Source organism: Pseudophryne corroboree, chromosome 4 (genome assembly GCF_028390025.1).
Source record: "Pseudophryne corroboree isolate aPseCor3 chromosome 4, aPseCor3.hap2, whole genome shotgun sequence".
Classification (NCBI taxonomy): domain Eukaryota; kingdom Metazoa; phylum Chordata; class Amphibia; order Anura; family Myobatrachidae; genus Pseudophryne; species Pseudophryne corroboree.
In genome coordinates, this window is record NC_086447.1 from 124,538,679 (window position 1) to 124,556,397 (window position 17,719).

Below are 17,719 nucleotides of genomic sequence, written 5' to 3' on the forward strand. Positions count from 1 at the left end.
TGATGCGACATGGCAATAGGTATGTGTAGGGAAGCATCCTGTACATCCAAGGATACCATATAGTCCTTGGGTTCCATAGCCAATACAATAGAGCGCAGAGTTTCCAAATGGAATTTGGACACCCACACAAATTTGTTCAAAGATTTGAGGTTGAGTATAGGTCGGGAGGATCCATTCGGATTCGGAACTAGAAACAGCTTCGAATAGTATCCCCTGCCTCTCTGAGACGGAGGCACTGGCACGATCACTCCTGTATCCAGGAGGGATTAGACAAGCAAATGTAGAGTTTGTGCTTTCAACGGATCCGAAGGGATAACCGTTGAGCAAAACTGGCGAGGGGGACGTCTCTTGGAAGAGATTGCGTACCCGTGAGAGACCACTTCCTGCACCCAGGCGTCCAAAGTGGTCTTTAACCATAGCTGGGCGAACTGCAAAAGTCGGCCTCCCAACCTGGGGTCCGCTAGGGAGAGGCCCGCCCCGTCATGCAGCAGGCTTGTCCGGTTTGGAAGCAGGCTGACGGGCGGCCCAAGAACGTTTAGGTTTGGGATTAGAGGACTTGAAAGTGCGAGCATGTCTTGGGTACGCCTTACCCTTTGCTTTACCTGGAGGTCGAAAGGAACGAAAAGTAGTACTCTTAGCCTTCGGCACCAAAGGATTAGTACTTGGGAGAAACGCAGTCTTGGCTGACGCCAAGTCGGTCACAATTTTGTTCAGATCATCTCCAAATAGTATATCTCCCTTAAAAGGGAGTACCTCCAAGGTCTACTTAGAGTCCAGGCCCACGACCAGGACCATAACCACAGAATCCAGCAAGCCAGGATAGACGTAGTAGATGCCTTGGCCGCCATAACGCCTGCATCAGAGGCCGCCTCCTGAATATAGTGGGAGGCTGTGGTAATATAGGACAGATATTGTCCGGCAGTGTCAGAAGAATTCAGAGGTAGCTCTTCCTCAATTGCTTGAACCCATGCTTCAATGCCTTTTGCAGCCAAAGAGGCTGCCATAGTGGGTCTATGTACAGCACCTGTAAGAGTGTAAATAGACTTCAAGCAACCCTCCACACACTTATCCATCGGCTACTTCAAAGAAGTGACGGTGGTAACTGGCAGAGTAGATGACACCACAAGACGGGCTACATGTGAGTCCACTGGTGGCGGGGTTTCCCACTTGTTACTCAACTCTGCAGAGATAGGATAACGAGCTAGCATCTTTTAAGACAGGGAAAATTTCTTTCCTGGAGAAGACCAGAATTCCTGACGTATGTCAATTAAATGGTCAGAATGTGGTAAGACTAATTTACTAACCTTCTGACGTTTGAACTTATCAGGTTTCTTAGACGTATCAGGAGGGTCAGTCTCATCATCAATATGAAGAATCAGCTTGATCGCCTCCACTAGGTCAGGAACATCAACCTGTGTTGTAGAATCTTCATCAGAAGCAGCAGTATCAGCATCTGATGGATCATTATATTCCCCATCCGAATCGGAAGAATAATCCAAAATATTAGTGGATTGTGAGGAAGAAATGGCCCGCTTCGATTACCCTTTGGTCCCAGTAGGTCGAGGGTTAGGTTTTTGTTTAACCAAGGACTGATTTAATTGCTGTAACTGGGTTGAAAGAGTATCCGCCCATGGTGGATTAACTACAGGGACAATATTTGGCTGTAATGGCACAGGAGGTCCCACAGGAACTATGCTTGTTACAAGCATAGTCAGCATATTTGAAAATGCAGCCCAAGGTGGATCTGCCACAGGTGCTGCGGGCTGACTAGGGGGTGCAGAACACCCAGTACCTGGACCCTCAGTAGAAATCATTTCCTCAGGTAAATCCGTGGCACCAGCACTGCATGATGCAGGAGCATCTGCAGATTTCCCGCCCTGTGCAGCAGACATTATTGGGAATGTAGCCTTAGGGCATAACAGTACAATATAGCCAGACAAACACATTACCTGACAAAAAAATACTGAAATATGTGACTGCAATTGCAGAGCACAAACAGAGGATTTAAGTGGTATGAGGTGACTGAAACGCACAGTGAAAAATACAAAACAGTATGGGGGTCATTCCGAGTTCACTAGCTGTTTTCGGTCGCAGCGCAACGTTCAGGCAAAAAAGTGGCACGTTCTTTCACAACGGCCGATGCAGTTTTGACCTTCTTACCTCCTCCCTGAAGTATGGCCACGCGATCCAGGAGAGCAGCAGCAGTGATGTGTGCCTGATGACCGGACCGCCTCCGCTGCAAGTACCCGGCAACCAGGGTGCGGGAGAATGCAGCGCTGCTGGGGGAGGTGATGGAGCCGCAGCACAGAATGTCAGCATGACATGCCTATGCTGCGGCCCTTGAAGTTTTCTTTCTTCTTAAAAAGCTCTTATTAGGGCTGCCCAGCGCAGCCCCACCTGTTAGCTGCCTGCACTGACCAACTTACACCAACTTACAAAACTGAGCTCAAGTGCCTGGAGGCGGGGCTATAGAGGAGGAGGGGCAGTGCATCCTGGGAACAGTCAAAGCTTTAGCTTGTTGGTGCCTTGGATCATGATCCAACTCTACACCCCGAAGTTATTCCCTGTGGAATACCAGTGTTCCCCGCTGTAGAAATATTAATTAATTTCAGACTGAGCCCCAATGTGTGACGCTGGGTGTTAACCCAGGTTAAAGTGTCCTGGATTAATTGGCAGAGGTTGGCAAGCTGTATGCCTCCCACGCTCACTAATGGTATTCCTCTTTACCCTGATGTGAAAGGCTGTCAAGCCCCCAATTTAAAAAAAATGTTTTGGTCACTTACTGTTGAATCCTTTTCGCTGAAGGAAGGCTGTGGGACACTGGACCATGAAGATTGCAGGCTGTGGCTGGAGTTTGGCACTTAAATTACAATAACTTTAAATCTAAGCTCCTCTCCCCTGCGACCCCATGAAGCCAGTACTTATTTAAGAGTCCAGTAAGGAGTAGCAGTAACCCAGTGAAGCTGTTAGAACAATATATCAAACCAGTAGGGTTCACCCAAGGTGGGCATCGCTGGAGGCAAAAACATGAAAACTATAAAAACGAGCAAACGTGTAGACAGAGGACCAAGTAGCTGCACAACAGGCCTATTATGTCGAAATCCTGTGTAGCGCTGCCAAAGAGGTCGCCATAATGGAATGTACTGACAAACGGTCTGGTGACGGTTGCCCCGTACTAGTATAGACTCCAGGGATGGCCGAGGGGATCCAACGCGCAATGGTCTTTATGTTTACGTTTATGTGCGCCATAAAGAACAAGAAGAGAATCGGTGCAGCGACAGAAGAAGTCTTGTCCAAGTAATTCAGCAGAGCTTGGACTTCACTTAGTAGAGCTAGATCATCCCAGTACAACACAAATTTGAAGTTAATTATGAACCAATAACACCTGTATAGTAGCATATAATAAAAATATTACATTTCAACAATAGCACAATCATATAAAACAGGTGCACAAATAAATATACATATACATAGATCATCCCAGTCAAAGGAAGTTGTTGAATGATATGAAAAACCAGAAAACTATTTCTTGGTTTAAAATCTTGGTTAAAGCCAAAACAACCTACAGCTAGAACGTAGGAACCATAAGGAAGACGAGAATAGGCGTCTTGCAAGACAAAGCCCCTAACTTGGAAACATGCTGAGCTAAGGCAATAGTCATATGGAAGACCAGCTTCCAAGTAACAGGACCAGGTTAAGATGCCACAGTACTAACGGCGGACAAAACGGTGGTTGAATACACACCACACCCTGTAAAAGGGTTCAAACCTCTGGCAGATGGGAAAATCGCTGCTGGAAATAAATTGACAGTGCAGAAAACTGTACTTTCATAGAACAAAGCTTTAAACCAGCTTCCAAACCCCTGTGAAGGAAGGCCAAGAATGAGAGGGGTGAAACTTGGATGTATGAACCCTTCTCTGTTCACACCAGCAGATGTAGATCTTCCACACTCTATGGTAATTGCGTGACAAAACCAGTTTCTGGACTCGTAGCATACTGCAGACTACCAAGGGAGAGTAGACTTTAGCTTTCAAAAGCTCGCTCTCAAAAGCCAGGTTGTTAAAATCAATCTAGGAAGTTCCTCATGTAGAAACTGTAAACGCTTTTTTACTTACAGGACTAAAAAGCATATACCTTAAACACACTTGATACACACTTAATATTAAGCCGCAGCGGCCGCAGTAATTAACCTTTCACCTTTATATTATTCACAAACCTTACGTACACAAGGTCGCACAGTGTACGCACTCTGCGCATGTACGCCTAAAGGGCGTAGTGACTACACAGTTTGCGTACACAGGCCTATACGCTGTTAGCACAATGCAGCAGCCAGAGTGGCTGCAAATACACTTTAAACCTTAGCAGGGAAAGGAAACACGACACCAGATTGTATTTAAGATGCTGGGTTCCGACATCACAACATATTATTACTGAAAGGGGGATTACAACAACAGCAACAACAATACAATAGATAAATGGCTACAGTCAATGGTACATAACAATAAATATGCAAGTGCGCAGCCAACAGCAGCAGGTATGAGGAAGGTCAATTCCTCAAATAAAAACTAGACAGTGTAAAAAGAGGATATATACCAGAGCTGGCTGAACAAATTAATAGAAAGATGGTTTGCTTCATATAAAATTAAAAACAATTTATTAACATATTTTATATAAGACAGTTAAAAAGAAAGGAATTCCTATTACCACTAGGTGGCAGTATAGATTGAGATTGTCTTATCTGGATAAACTGATTAGATAAAACGTCACTCTCATGAATTAACAATGTCCATTCCTTAGGGCTAGGACAGCCTCCCAATATGCATTCACTGTATTATGTAGATAGTTACCTGAGGAAGCTGGATTATACCAGTGAAACGCGTTGAGCCCATTTTATATTTATCTGGACTTCACTCTCTGAACCAACCCACGAGATTCCTGTCATCCTCCGGCAATTTCCACCAAACCGGTTTGATCCACATCTACAGCTTTAAATGGACTTATCCTAATGCTGATGCCCATCGTTATGTGAATCCGGTAACTATCTACATAATACAGTGAATGCATATTGGGAGGCTGTCCTAGCCCTAAGGAATGGACATTGTTAATTCATGAGAGTGACATTTTATCTAATCAGTTTATCCAGATAAGACAATCTCAATCTATACTGCCACCTAGTGGTAATAGGAATTCCTTTCTTTTTAACTGTCTTATATAAAATATGTTAATAAATTGTTTTTAATTTTATATGAAGCAAACCATCTTTCTATTAATTTGTTCAGCCAGCACTGGTATATATCCTCTTTTTACACAGTCAATGGTACATACTTGTTTGTTTTTCGCCGCGCTACCCAGTCTGGTCCTGGTCCTGGTAGATAGATAACTTTTAGAGTCTTGTGTGACCAGGCCTGCAGCTGGCTCCTTTTATACAATGTTCCAAAACTTAACACAATGGATAGTGTAATCTCTTTGTCCATTGGACACAGGGATGGTCATTTACAGTACAGGAGAGGTCATAGGTTGGTTTGAATAGGACGGCGATGTCTGTTCCAGATGCACTTGTGGGTGGTCTCCTCTGGGTTCCCGCCGCATACCTAATGTACAGTAAATACAGTTTATATCTATATTCTGTTCCTGCACATAACTATTCGCAGGAACGTGCGATCTTTTGCAAACCAACACCGGAATATTACCCTTAAAATACCCTACAGCTGGATACCAAACACCACCTTATAACCTTGTTCTGTCCCCTCCTATCCTGTAAAGGTGAATCCCTTTGTTCTGATACCATTTAAACTGTTGTAACTTGCTGATGTGGTGCAGGGAGACTATGTGTACATTGTGCACTATTTGGATTAAATATGTAATGTGTTTTGATGGCTTTTCCATGCGTTCACAAACTCTACCGTAAATACTTATACCACGCGCTAATGCGCAGGACCGCGGGAGCGACCATACGCAAATTGCGAATATGCGCACGCACGGCAGAACAAGTACACGCACGGAGGCCATCTGTGTGTAGTTTGTACGTGATGTGTGTACTGCAATATTTTTCGACTTTGACAAAACGGATCCTGTTGTAACAGGTCTGGATGAAGTAGCAGATGCCACCTGGGACATTTTGAAAAATGTCAGTGTACCACGACATGCGTGGCCAATCCAGAGCCACTAGGATTACTGTCACCATTGATCCTTGATGTACTTGAGTACCTGAGGCAACATTGGGGTCGGAGGAAACAGATTTGCTATATGAAAGTCCCACAGAACCGTTATGGTATCAACTGCATAAGCCATCGGGTCCCTGGATCTTGCACAAAACTGTGGAACTTTGAAGTTGTGTCAAGAGTCCATGAGATCCACCTGTGGACGGCCCCACTTCTGAACTGTTGGAAGACCTCTGGATTAAGAGACCATTCCCATGAGTGAAAAGTGGTTCTGCTGAGGAAGTCTGCTTCCCAATTTTCCACTTCTGGTATGAACACTGCTGAGAGTGCTGGAACAAAGGTCTCTGCCCAATAGAGGATTTGGGCTGGCTCTGCCATCGCTGCCATGCTCTTTGTGCCTCACTTATGATTTACACACGACCGCCATGGCATTGTCAGACTGAATATGAACTAGCCGGCCGGCCAGGACGGACTGGGCTTCCAATAGAGCCAAACAAAGAAAGTAATCTGAACAAGGATTGCATAGCAGCCCTCCTAAAACATGCCCTTACTCCAAAGGCACCTAAAGAAGACTGGCTTCATGGAGTTGCAGAGAGGAGGAGCTTAGATTTACAGTTACAGTAGTTTAAGTGCCAAACTCCACCCCAACCTGCAATTCCCATTGTCCAGTGTCCCACAAGCCTTGCTGAAAGAGAAATAGTAGATTTTCCCACCATAATCCAAAGGTTCTTACCAGTCAGAGAGGAAGACGAGAATAGGCGTCTTGCAAGGCAAAGCCCCTAACTTGGAAACATGCTGAGCTAAGGCAATAGCCATATGGAAGACCAGCTTCCAAGTAACAGGACCAGGTTAAGATGCCACAGTACTAACGGCGGACAAAATGGTGGTTGAATACGCACCACACCCTGTAAAAGGGTTCAAACCTCTGGCAGATGGGAAAATCGCTGCTGGAAATAAATTGACAGCGCAGAAAACTGTACTTTCAAAGAACAAAGCTTTAAATGAGCTTCCAAACCCCTGTGAAGGAAGGCCAAAAATGAGAGAGGTGAAACTTGGATGTATGAACCCTTCTCTGTTCACACCAGCAGATGTAGATCTTCCACACTCTGTGGTAATTGCGTGACGAAACCAGTTTCTGGACTCGTAGTATAGTGCAGACTACCAAGGGAGAGTAGACTTTAGCTTTCAAAAGCTCGCTCTCAAAAGCCAGGTTGTTAAAGTCAATCGAGGAAGTTCCTCATGTAGAAATGGATCCTGTTGTAACAAGTCTGGATGAAGTAGCAGATGCCACCTGGGACATTTTGAAAAATGTCGGTGTACCACGACATGCGTGGCCAATCTGGAGCCACTAGGATTACTGTCACCATTGATCTTTGATGTACTTGAGTACCTGAGGCAACATTGGGGTCGGAGGAAACAGATTCGCTATATGAAAGTCCCACAGAACCGTTATGGTATCAACTGCGAAAGCCATCGGGTCCCTGGATCTTGCACAAAACTGTGGAACTTTGAAGTTGTGTCAAGAGTCCATGAGATCCACCTGTGGACGGCCCCACTCCTGAAATGTTGGAAGACCTCTGGATTAAGAGACCATTCCCATGCCCTTACGCCAAAGGCACTTAAAGAAGACTGGCTTCATGGAGTTGCAGAGGGGAGGAGCTTCAATTTAAAGTTACAGTAGTTTAAGTGCCAAACTCCACCCCAACCTACAATTCCCATTGTCCAGTGTCCCACAAGCCTTGCTGAAAGAGAAATAGTAGATTTTCCCACCATAATCCAAAGGTTCTTACCAGTCAGAGAGGAGCTGGCCAGCTCTCGACAGACAGGAGTGTTTAAAGGACAGGGCCCGTGACTTACCCTTGTGTTGTTGTGCTGTGTCATTGTGATTGTAATTTCCATGCAGGATAAATTTGTTATGACTGATTATATGTTAAAGGTTGTGCCACACTACACACATTGTCATAAGTTGAGGGCAATGCTGTAGTAAGTGTAGGGGTGACACTGCAAGTTAGGGTTGGACCCTGCACAACTGTTTTGTGTACTCTTTCTCCTTACAGGGATCTGTAGGTGAATGAGCAGGCGAAGAACAAGAGAAATCAAAGTGAGCATTATCTGGGTCTGTTTTTCTCTTCCTGTGGAAGGTTGAATCGTCACCTGGTGCACGCCAGTGATTTTCACTTCAATTTGAAAAGTCTCAGATCGGTAGGCATGTTGGTCGGACGCTTAATCAGACTCCGCTGGAACTCCTCTGCCAGGGATGGGAAGTCAGTGTTCAAAGAAGCATACCCTGAGTTCCTCATACCTATAGAACAGGGGCGACGCACCCCTATTTTGTAGAATGGTCCCATTGCAGACCCTGCTCTACCCCCCCCCCCCCCCCCAAATCCCGCAGCACATCAATTATCCAGCAGTTAAGTGGAGACTGTGCAGTCCCATAAGTTCCTGGGATTGTACGCAAACCATCGAGTTTACGTACAGTGCATCTCTGTATCGGGGCTACTGATAATGAAAGTGATAGCAATGCACACAGAATGTTCACAGTGTAGTGTCCCCAGTTCACATTATGCCACATTGTAGTGTATCTAGTTCACATTATACCACATTGTAGTGCATCCAGTTCACATTATACAACATTAGAGTGCATCCAGTTCACAATATGGCACATTAGAGTACATCCAGTTCACATTATACCACATTGTAGTGCATCCAGTTCACATTATGCCACACAGTGCCCCTCAGAATCTTTTTTCTTTCCCTTGTATTGTGCACCACAATCCTGCTTCATGCAAGCCACTGCACAATCTGTTGTACGTCGGCCATGGAATCCTCCCAATGGAAATGCAGCACATCCAATGGGACAATCATACCACCCAATTCATCAAACACTAAATGGGGTTTATTTGAGGCTACACACTATAGGATGGTCGTTGTGATATCGCACAGTGTGTAGCCAGCTTTACATACATTTACAGAAGTCCTGAGAACAATTTTTTTGTTTAAACAAATACGATTTACTGAATGCCATCTGAAATATCAGCGGCTTTGTGTGTCCGACTCCAACTTATTGGGATAAATTTACTAAGATGAGAGTTCTATTTAAGATAGGCTGTTGCCCATAGCAACCAATCAGATTCTACTTCTCATGTATCTAGCACCTTCTATCTAGAGCATAATACCTGGAATCTGATTGGTTGCTGTGTGCAACATTCCATCTTAAAATGTACCCCATGGTTGGAAACAGCAGCATGTCTGATAGGGCATACTGTGGCTGGGAGAGAACTGTAGTACAGTGTGTCCAAAAAAAGCCTATACAAGACTCACATGACGTCGTCTAAGCGTCGTAAGGAGGTGTATATAATAATTCAGCGATCTCCACAAAAATGTCTTCTGCGTGAGGACAACTACGTAAACACTAGTTGGCTCTCTAGTGATCGTGACGCCAACAAGTTTCCACCAATCACCGCCTGAGAATGACCTAGCCAATTAACAACCAGGGTTCGGGGGGGTGGATTGGGGGAACTCGCGCCGGCTGATTGGCCTACCCCGGTTGACGTAGCTGCCATGTGACCGACGAGAGGCCCGGAGTTTGGAGCTGTGCAGTACTACCGCTGCTGCGGCCCGTGCTCCTTGTGACAGATCGCCGGCATCATGTCCTCCCCGCCCGCCTCTCCTGACTGCTTGGATCTGCCCCCGGGTGATGGAGAAGGCCCGGATACCGAGGTGGTGATCATACCGTGCTACACATGGGCTGCCTGGCCGTGAGAGGGAGGGGCTGGGTCGGGTCATGGGCGGGCGCTTACAGCTGCAATGTGTGTGTTTGTGTGTTGTGTATATAGATATACATACATACATACATACATACATACATACACCATATTATCCCTTTAAACCGGGACACTCGTGAATTATATAGGTTCTGTGGATGTTTATATCCATTTGAAGTCAGCCAGCCGCAGAACCGTGACTGTCCCGATATATATAATTTCTTGTGTTCATTTTCTGACTGCTGGCGATCCGACCCTGTGTTGTACGTAATGGGCATAGCACTGTTGACCCAAGAAATGGTGACATTATGGGGGCAGGTGCTGTGTCAGCATAGCTCTGCCAAGCAATACATAACGCTGTGTGGGAATGTTATGTCTAGCCGAGGCTCTGCCGTGGGTACACTAGGTAATGTGCAGTGTGTTAGGCTAGGCGATGCACTGGCGGCAAAAAATAAATAAATGATATATATCGTCACTGTCAGTCCCATGTATGAGCAGTCACACACAGGGAACTACATACTGCATCAGTGCTATGCTAATGGAATTCAGCGCAACACCTGTGATGACTTAGAAATTAATCTATCAAGCAGTGGAGAAGTTGCCTATAGCAACCAATCAGCGTTGAGGTAGCATTTATTAAGTGTGCATAAAATAATAGGTAGCAGCTAATTGGTTGCATGGGCAAGTTCTCCACTGGATTATACATTTACTCATTTTGTTGCTTGGAGCATCAACCCCATATATCAGAGGTATCCCAAACGCAGTCCTCAGGGCATCCCAATGGTCCTGGTTTTACATGTATCAATGCTTGGCCACAGGTGACTTAATTAGCACCTTAGTCAATTTGATTTAACCATCTGTGCTGAGCCATGGATATACCTAAATCCTGGACTGCTAGGGTGCCTTGAGGACCGCATTTGGGAACCTCTGCCATATATTGATACATTTAGCGTTAAGACCTCCCGCATGGCTGAGGTGAAGGACATTCGGATATTTGCCCTTCTTAGTTACTGGTGTGCGGGTGACTATCTTTTCCAGATGACTATAAATGGCTCTTTATTTGTCCAGAATGAACCCAGCAGGGCTATTCTGTAGAGAATCCTTCATGGTTTGCTAGTTACTTTCTCGCAGGTTGTCTAATGGGTACTATTTGGGTGCATTTTAGAGAGGATGGAAGTCCAAAGAGGTTGACCTATTTAAATTGAGTGCCTTTTTTTTTTTCCCCTCCAAAATGGTGCTGATAATGATATATTCTGTACTGTTAATAACTGTTAAATCTTTGTTTTGTTTTTTCCCCCTTCACATTAATTTTTTCATCCGGTTTGTTGTAAATCTTAAGGTGGTAACACACTAGGCGACGTGCTCAATGAGCGACGTTGTCTAGTGTTTCCCCCTCCTGGGCCGGGTGGTCGGCGGCAGTGCATACACACTGAGCGATGTGACGACCATATCGCTCAGTGACGTCATGCTGCGGCCGGGCCATGCAGACAGCTCTTAAACAGTCCAGATTGAGTGCATGCACGGCTGACAGCGAGGGCCGTTAACGACCCACAGGGCCGCCCATCGGTCGTCGTCGCCGGCATACACACTTGCCAAGAAAGTGAACAACGTCGCTCAGGAAGGGTGAAAATGAGCGACGTTGTTAATTTTATCGCCAAGTGTGTATAAACCTTAAGAACACTTTTCTGAATAGCATAATAACAATATTCTGTGTTTTGTGATGTAGAAATTAGAACAAACTTTTTTTTTTTGTGTTAATTTTTTTTTGTGGGGGGGGGGGGGTAGGTAAATTGATAGCCATTGCTACTAGTGGTGGGGTTCTGGAAAGCGTATCAGATTGCCATTTGCTAAATCCACCGATGTAATCAATTTAATATATGGTCATTGCCCTCGTTTGTGCCACCATTAATGACTCCACTGAATGTGACTGTTATGACAGTAATGCTTGTTGGTTTTTAATCTGTCTTCTTCTTTTCCTGCTGGCACTTCCCGCTTACTGCCAGTGGCTTCAGTATGCAAATGAGAGGTAGGATATACATTCACCAGCTCAGTATAATTAGAAGGCCCCTGACTAGGGATTGCCACGATCTTGATGTTAACATCAATGGTATGAAACAATGGTCATCCCTTCATTACTATGGAGAGGGCTGCCAGCCAATCAGTGACTGGGGGCAGGGCTTTGTGGGTGTCAGGGGTAGAGCATGCTCTGTGTCCCGACACAATCTGGGGAGTGGAAATTATCGGGTTGGACTTTACCATTGATGGCAGGAAAACATCTGGTTCTCCCCCCATCGATGGCTACAGTATGCAATATCAGTTATAGACCAACGATTATTTTTAGACCATCCCTATCCCTGTCACTGGGTTGAGTCAGGATAACAAAAAGTAATTAATAAAGCTCTTTCTCATTACTTTCTAAACTCTCATTCAGCTAGACAAGTTCTCTACTCTATTATCTCACCAAAAGAAAATAGATTTAGCCTAGTGTTCTTGAATCCTTGGTCATCCAGAGTCATTTCATGGAATCCATGAAAATACAATATCTAGCTATTGGTACGCAAGTCTTAAGCCCCCTTTGTAGCCTTGTTCCAAGTACTGGTCAGTGCATATTTCCTGCACAGAGGGGGTCATTCTGAGTTGATCGCTCGCTAGCAACTTTTTTTTTTTTTTTTGCATCAATAGTTTTTATTGAGAAAAAGATCATTTTTATGGGGTACAGAAAGAAAGGGGGGGCAAATAAAATAACACATTACAGAGGCAAAAAGGGGGGGTACATGGGGGAGGGGGGAGCATCCAGACCAGGAATAGGAACAAGTATATATAACATATCAATTACACCCAGCGGTAGGAAGGTGGTAAGAAGAAAACAGAGTTCATAGAGACATTATTATAAATCATAGGGCTTCGGTACAAGGAGCAATACAGGAGTAATATTCACATTGCATCAAGAAAATAGGATTCCGACACAGGAGGCCTAGGCATGTAGATATGAATACAGAGAGGGTAGGAAAGAGAATCCAGACTAGTGTTGCCCCGGTTTGGTGAAGGGAAGATATTGAACAGTACCTATGTGGAAGAGTAACCCAATAGACCTTCTTTCTAGCTTATCAGATGTTGTCCGGTTGTTCAATTAAACTAAAATGGGATGGGCTGTGCGAAGGTGGTTTATGGAAATATTGAGATCCTTCGCCGGTGGAGACATACTGATGCCACAGGGACCAACTTGTCTTGGGGGAGGGGGTGGTGCTGGAGGAGGGGATATATTCGGTTTCCATGAGAAAGTGATGATTCATCTTATAAATAACTTTTAGCAGGGTAGGGGGCGAAGGTTGTTTCCACAGCTGAGCCAGGTTGGCGCGAGCAGCTATTAGGATGTGTCCTAAAACATATCTGCTGGAGGGGGGGACAACATGAAATAATGCTAAGGTCAGGTCTGGCGTGAGATGAATGGATAAAACTTTATTGATCCAGTCAAACACCTCTGACCAGTATTTGGTAATCACGGGCATGTCCAGAATATATGGTAAATATGACCTACTGAACCACAGAGTCTCCAGCACTTATTACTACAGGAGGGCCAAAATCTATGTAGTCGGTCGGGTGTCAAGTATAGCCTATGTATCAGTTTTATATGCATTTCAGTATGATTTAAACATTTGGACATGGAGTAGGAAGCTAAGAAGATGAGACGCCAGTCATTCGGCGACAGGGTTCTTCCCAGGTCTAGTTCCCATTTTACTTGAGCGTTGGATTTGGAAGGAGAAATAGGGGTTATCAGTAGTTTATACCAAAACGTAATGTCGCCTTTGGATTCTATTAGGGAAAGGCGAGAGAAGAGGGTATATGAGGTTGTGTGCAGTGTCGGGGAGGTAGAGGGGATTGATCTCCACCAGTGTGCAACTTGCATATAGTGGAAGAGTTCTGTGGCGGGTAGAGAGAACTTTAATTGAAGAGCTGAGAAGGATAACAGAGAGAGTCCGTCGAGTAGGTCGCCTAGACATAATATACCTGCATGTCTCCGTTTAGATAGATTAAGATGGGGTATCATTAGTGCTAGTGTAGTAATGGAGATCTGAGTAATGTGAGATATGGGAGATGGTAAGGTGGCGGATAGTTTGTCCCAGGTTTGTAGTGGAGCTTGCGTGGAAGGAAGGAGATTTGCAAGGGCGGGCCGGAACGGCTTTGGGATGCGGAAAAAGTCCGCCAGGGGGAGTGGGTTTGCTCGAATTTGTTCAAGTTCCACCCAGCCCAGATGTGTTTGGACATCAAAATAATGTTTAGTGGAAGCCAGAAGAGAAGCTTCTTGGTATAGGAAAATATTGGGTAGACAGAGTCCTCCTAGCGCTCGTGGCAGAACCATTTTGGAGTGAGCCAACGAGGGTGGTTTTGAAGACCAGACATATCTAGACATGACAGAAGAACAGGTCTGGAGGGCCTTTTTTGGAAAGATGTATGGGATTGTGCGGAAAAGGTACATTAGTTTGGGTAGTAGGGACATTTTGAACGCAGCCATACGTCCAAGCCAGGAGATCTCATAAGATGACCAGGATTTTGTTAGGGCTTCTAACGTCTCTATCAGGGGGGAGAGATTGACAGTAAAGACGTCAGGAGTGGAGATAGGGATGTTTATACCTAGATACTTTATCGTGTGTTTCCGCCAATTATATGGAAAGGAAGATTGGAGGGTTAGGAGGGAATGGGAGAGGTTGAAAGGAAGGGCGTCCGTCTTGGTAGTGTTAAGTTTATAGTAAGAAGCTAAGCTATAGGCATCTAGAATAGAGTGCAAGACGGGGAGAGTTGTAGCGGGTTCAGAGATGAAAAGGAGAACATCGTCCACAAAAAGGCTTAGTTTATGGTGGGAGGAGCCAAATTGTAGAGCTGGAATATGGGGATTGTCACGTATTGTAATAGCAAGGGGTTCGATTGATAGGACGAATATTAGAGGGGATAAAGGGCAACCTTGCCTGGTACCATTTGTGATAGGAAAAGAGTCGGACAGGAAGCCATTGCTGAACACTCGGGCCGTAGGAGAACTATACAATGCTAAAATAGAGGCTAGAATATGATCTCTAAAACCAAATTGGAGGAGGGCTTCACGCATATTAGAGGGGATAAAGGGCAACCTTGTCTGGTACCATTTGTGATAGGAAAAGAGTCGGACAGGAAGCCATTGTTGAACACTCGGGCCGTAGGAGAACTATACAATGCTAAAATAGAGGCTATAATACGATCTCTAAAACCAAATCGGAGGAGGGCTTCACGCATGTACGTCCAATTCAGTCTATCGAAGGCCTTCTCAGCATCCAAGGACAGCAAGAGAAGGCCCTGATCCTTAGAGAGAGAGTCAATCAGGTTGAAGACCCTACGCGTGTTATCTGACGCTTGTCTTCCAGGCACGAAGCCAGTTTGGTCCGGGTGTACCAGCAATGGGAGAAATCTGTTGATACGTGTTGCAATCATTTTGGCATAAAGTTTGATATCGCAGTTAAGCAGTGCGATGGGGCGATAGTTGTGGACATAGGCAGGGTCCTTTCCAGGTTTAGGGATAGTAATAATACGCGCTTCTAGGAGTTCTGGGGGAAGGGAGCCGTAGTCAGAAAATGTATTGAAGAGGGCAGACAGGTGGGGGGAGAGAACGTCATGGAAAGTGGCATAGAAATCGGAGACAAACTCATCTGGGCCTGGGGCCTTGTTTCTAGGAGTGGATTTAATAGCCGCGGAGATTTCCGCTGCCGACCATGGGGCATTAAGTGTAGATACTTGCTCCTGAGTGAGAGTAGGAAAAGAGAGGTTGTTCAAAAAAGAGGAGATAGAAGAAGAGGTGGGTTGAAGGGTCAGTTGATAGGTTATAGAGTTCGGCGTAGTATTGCGCAAATCGGCCCGTTATGTCTCTAGGGTTTAATATCTTCTAGAACAACACAGAATAAAAATCTTTAATATCTTCTGTTTGGTGGGAGAGTAGATATATTTAATCTTATTCCTGGCTTGCTGAACCCGCAGTTTACGTGCTAACATTCTACCAGATTTATTACCGAGGAGATAAAATTTGTGACGCATCCTATTCAAAGCCGCTTGGGTGCAGGCGAGAAACAGTTTTTGAAGTTGACCCCGAACATTGAAGATTTCCTTTTTAAGAATTCTAGAGGGATGGGCTATGTTTTGGGTTTCGAGGTCTAACAGTTCAGCTTCTAGTTTCGCCTGTAATTGGCGGGCCTGTTTTTTGAGAGTGGCACCAGCTTGGATGGCAGCTCTGCGGGTAACAGCCTTAAATTCACACCAGTGATTAATAGTAGAGTTGTCCTGGGGGGAGTTAGTGGCTAAGTAAGAGTTAATGGATTCAAGAATAATTTTTTTAGACACAGGGTTATTTAGGAGATATGGGTATAGGCGCCACTGACGAGGTGGATTGCGGATATCATGGAGGTTCCATTTCCAGAGAACTGGAGCGTGGTCAGACCAGGTAATTGGTAAGATATCAACGTCCTTGGTTCTCTGGAGAGACCATTTGTCACATAAAATTAAATCTATTCTAGAGTAGGAATTATGGACTAGGGAGTGGAATGTATATTCCCGACCCGAGGGATTATGGGTCCTCCATACATCGTAAAGATCGAATTCAGTAAGTAGATTGCGGAAGGCTGAGGAGGGGCCAGAGTGAGCAGACGAAATAGGTTGGGAGAATTGACAAGATTTGTCCAATTTTCGGGTCTAGAACCAAATTATGGTCACCCAAAACAACTAGGGAGCCCTTAAATGTTTTACGTATGGTGAGAAACCATTTACGCAGGAAGGGGACTTGGTTAGAGTTAGGTGCATATAGGCATACCAATGTGACAAGCTTGTCGTCTAGCAGGCCGGTAAGAATAAGGTAGCGGACGCTTTTGTCTGAGAGTTGAGAATGGAGGGTAAAAGAGACATTCTTGCTAAAAAGGACAGCCACCCCGTTCCGTTTAAACGGTCCATTAGCGTAGTATCCCACAGGGAAGTTGCTGTTCTTAAAAAGAGGAGGGTTAACAGAAGAAAAATGCGTTTCTTGCAGTGCGACAACGTCTGCTTTTTGTTGGTGGAAGAATGTGAGGGCCAGTCTACGCTTGTTAGGTGAGTTCAGTCCCTTGACATTGAGGGATAAAAGGTTCAGCATTGGAAACACATATCAGGAATGAGAGAAAGAGATCTATATTGAACTAATTTAGTGCAAATGTACCGATTACCCGGGTGCAGCTGTAAATGGAGGAGTGAGCCATGTCTGGAGCTCGAAGGGAAGGGGGGCATTCGGGGAGTGGGTGAGGGGGGTTCAAATCGAGGACATAGGAGGGAAACCACGGAAAAAAAAGGTCCGGTATATTGGACCTGCATGACTACTGCAGGGAAGGGGGAAAAGGTTCAGGGACTTGCCGTAGTACAGAAAAAAGTGGAGGCGGGCTGGAGGAACATGCACCGCCACTCTAATATAACATCAAGAAGGATAGAACAGAAACACGTACATGTAAGGTAAATCCTCACTAATTAGCAGGTGAGTGTAAATGGGGCAACAACATATAATCGACAGGTAGTATCGACAAAACAAACTAGAACCCCTTAATAAAAGACATTTGTTGAACAACATGTGAAAGAGTAAACCTGTAACATATAGACCTGAATAAGAGTCAAGTAATTAGGCATACAAGGATATTAGAAAAAACTTGCCCCTCTCAGTAGAGGGGAAGAGGTCTATAACCTCAGTGGACCTGAGAAAACGATAACAGAATTTGAAAGGACCTTATGCAGTAATCTAATGGCTCAGATAGTCGACCA

At 45.0% G+C, this 17,719-nt stretch overlaps 1 protein-coding gene across 1 annotated transcript in view; it reads left to right on the plus strand.

Annotated features, from left to right (window-relative positions):
- The first annotated feature begins 9,663 nt into the window (after positions 1-9,663).
- The window catches only part of E2F6 (E2F transcription factor 6), a 39,897-nt gene continuing 31,841 nt past the window's right edge, over positions 9,664-17,719 (plus strand). Inside the window, exon 1 of the mRNA XM_063915402.1 lies at positions 9,664-9,881. Coding sequence (XP_063771472.1) covers positions 9,810-9,881 — 72 coding nt within the window. The 5' untranslated portion in view covers positions 9,664-9,809. The remainder of the gene's footprint in view (positions 9,882-17,719) is intronic.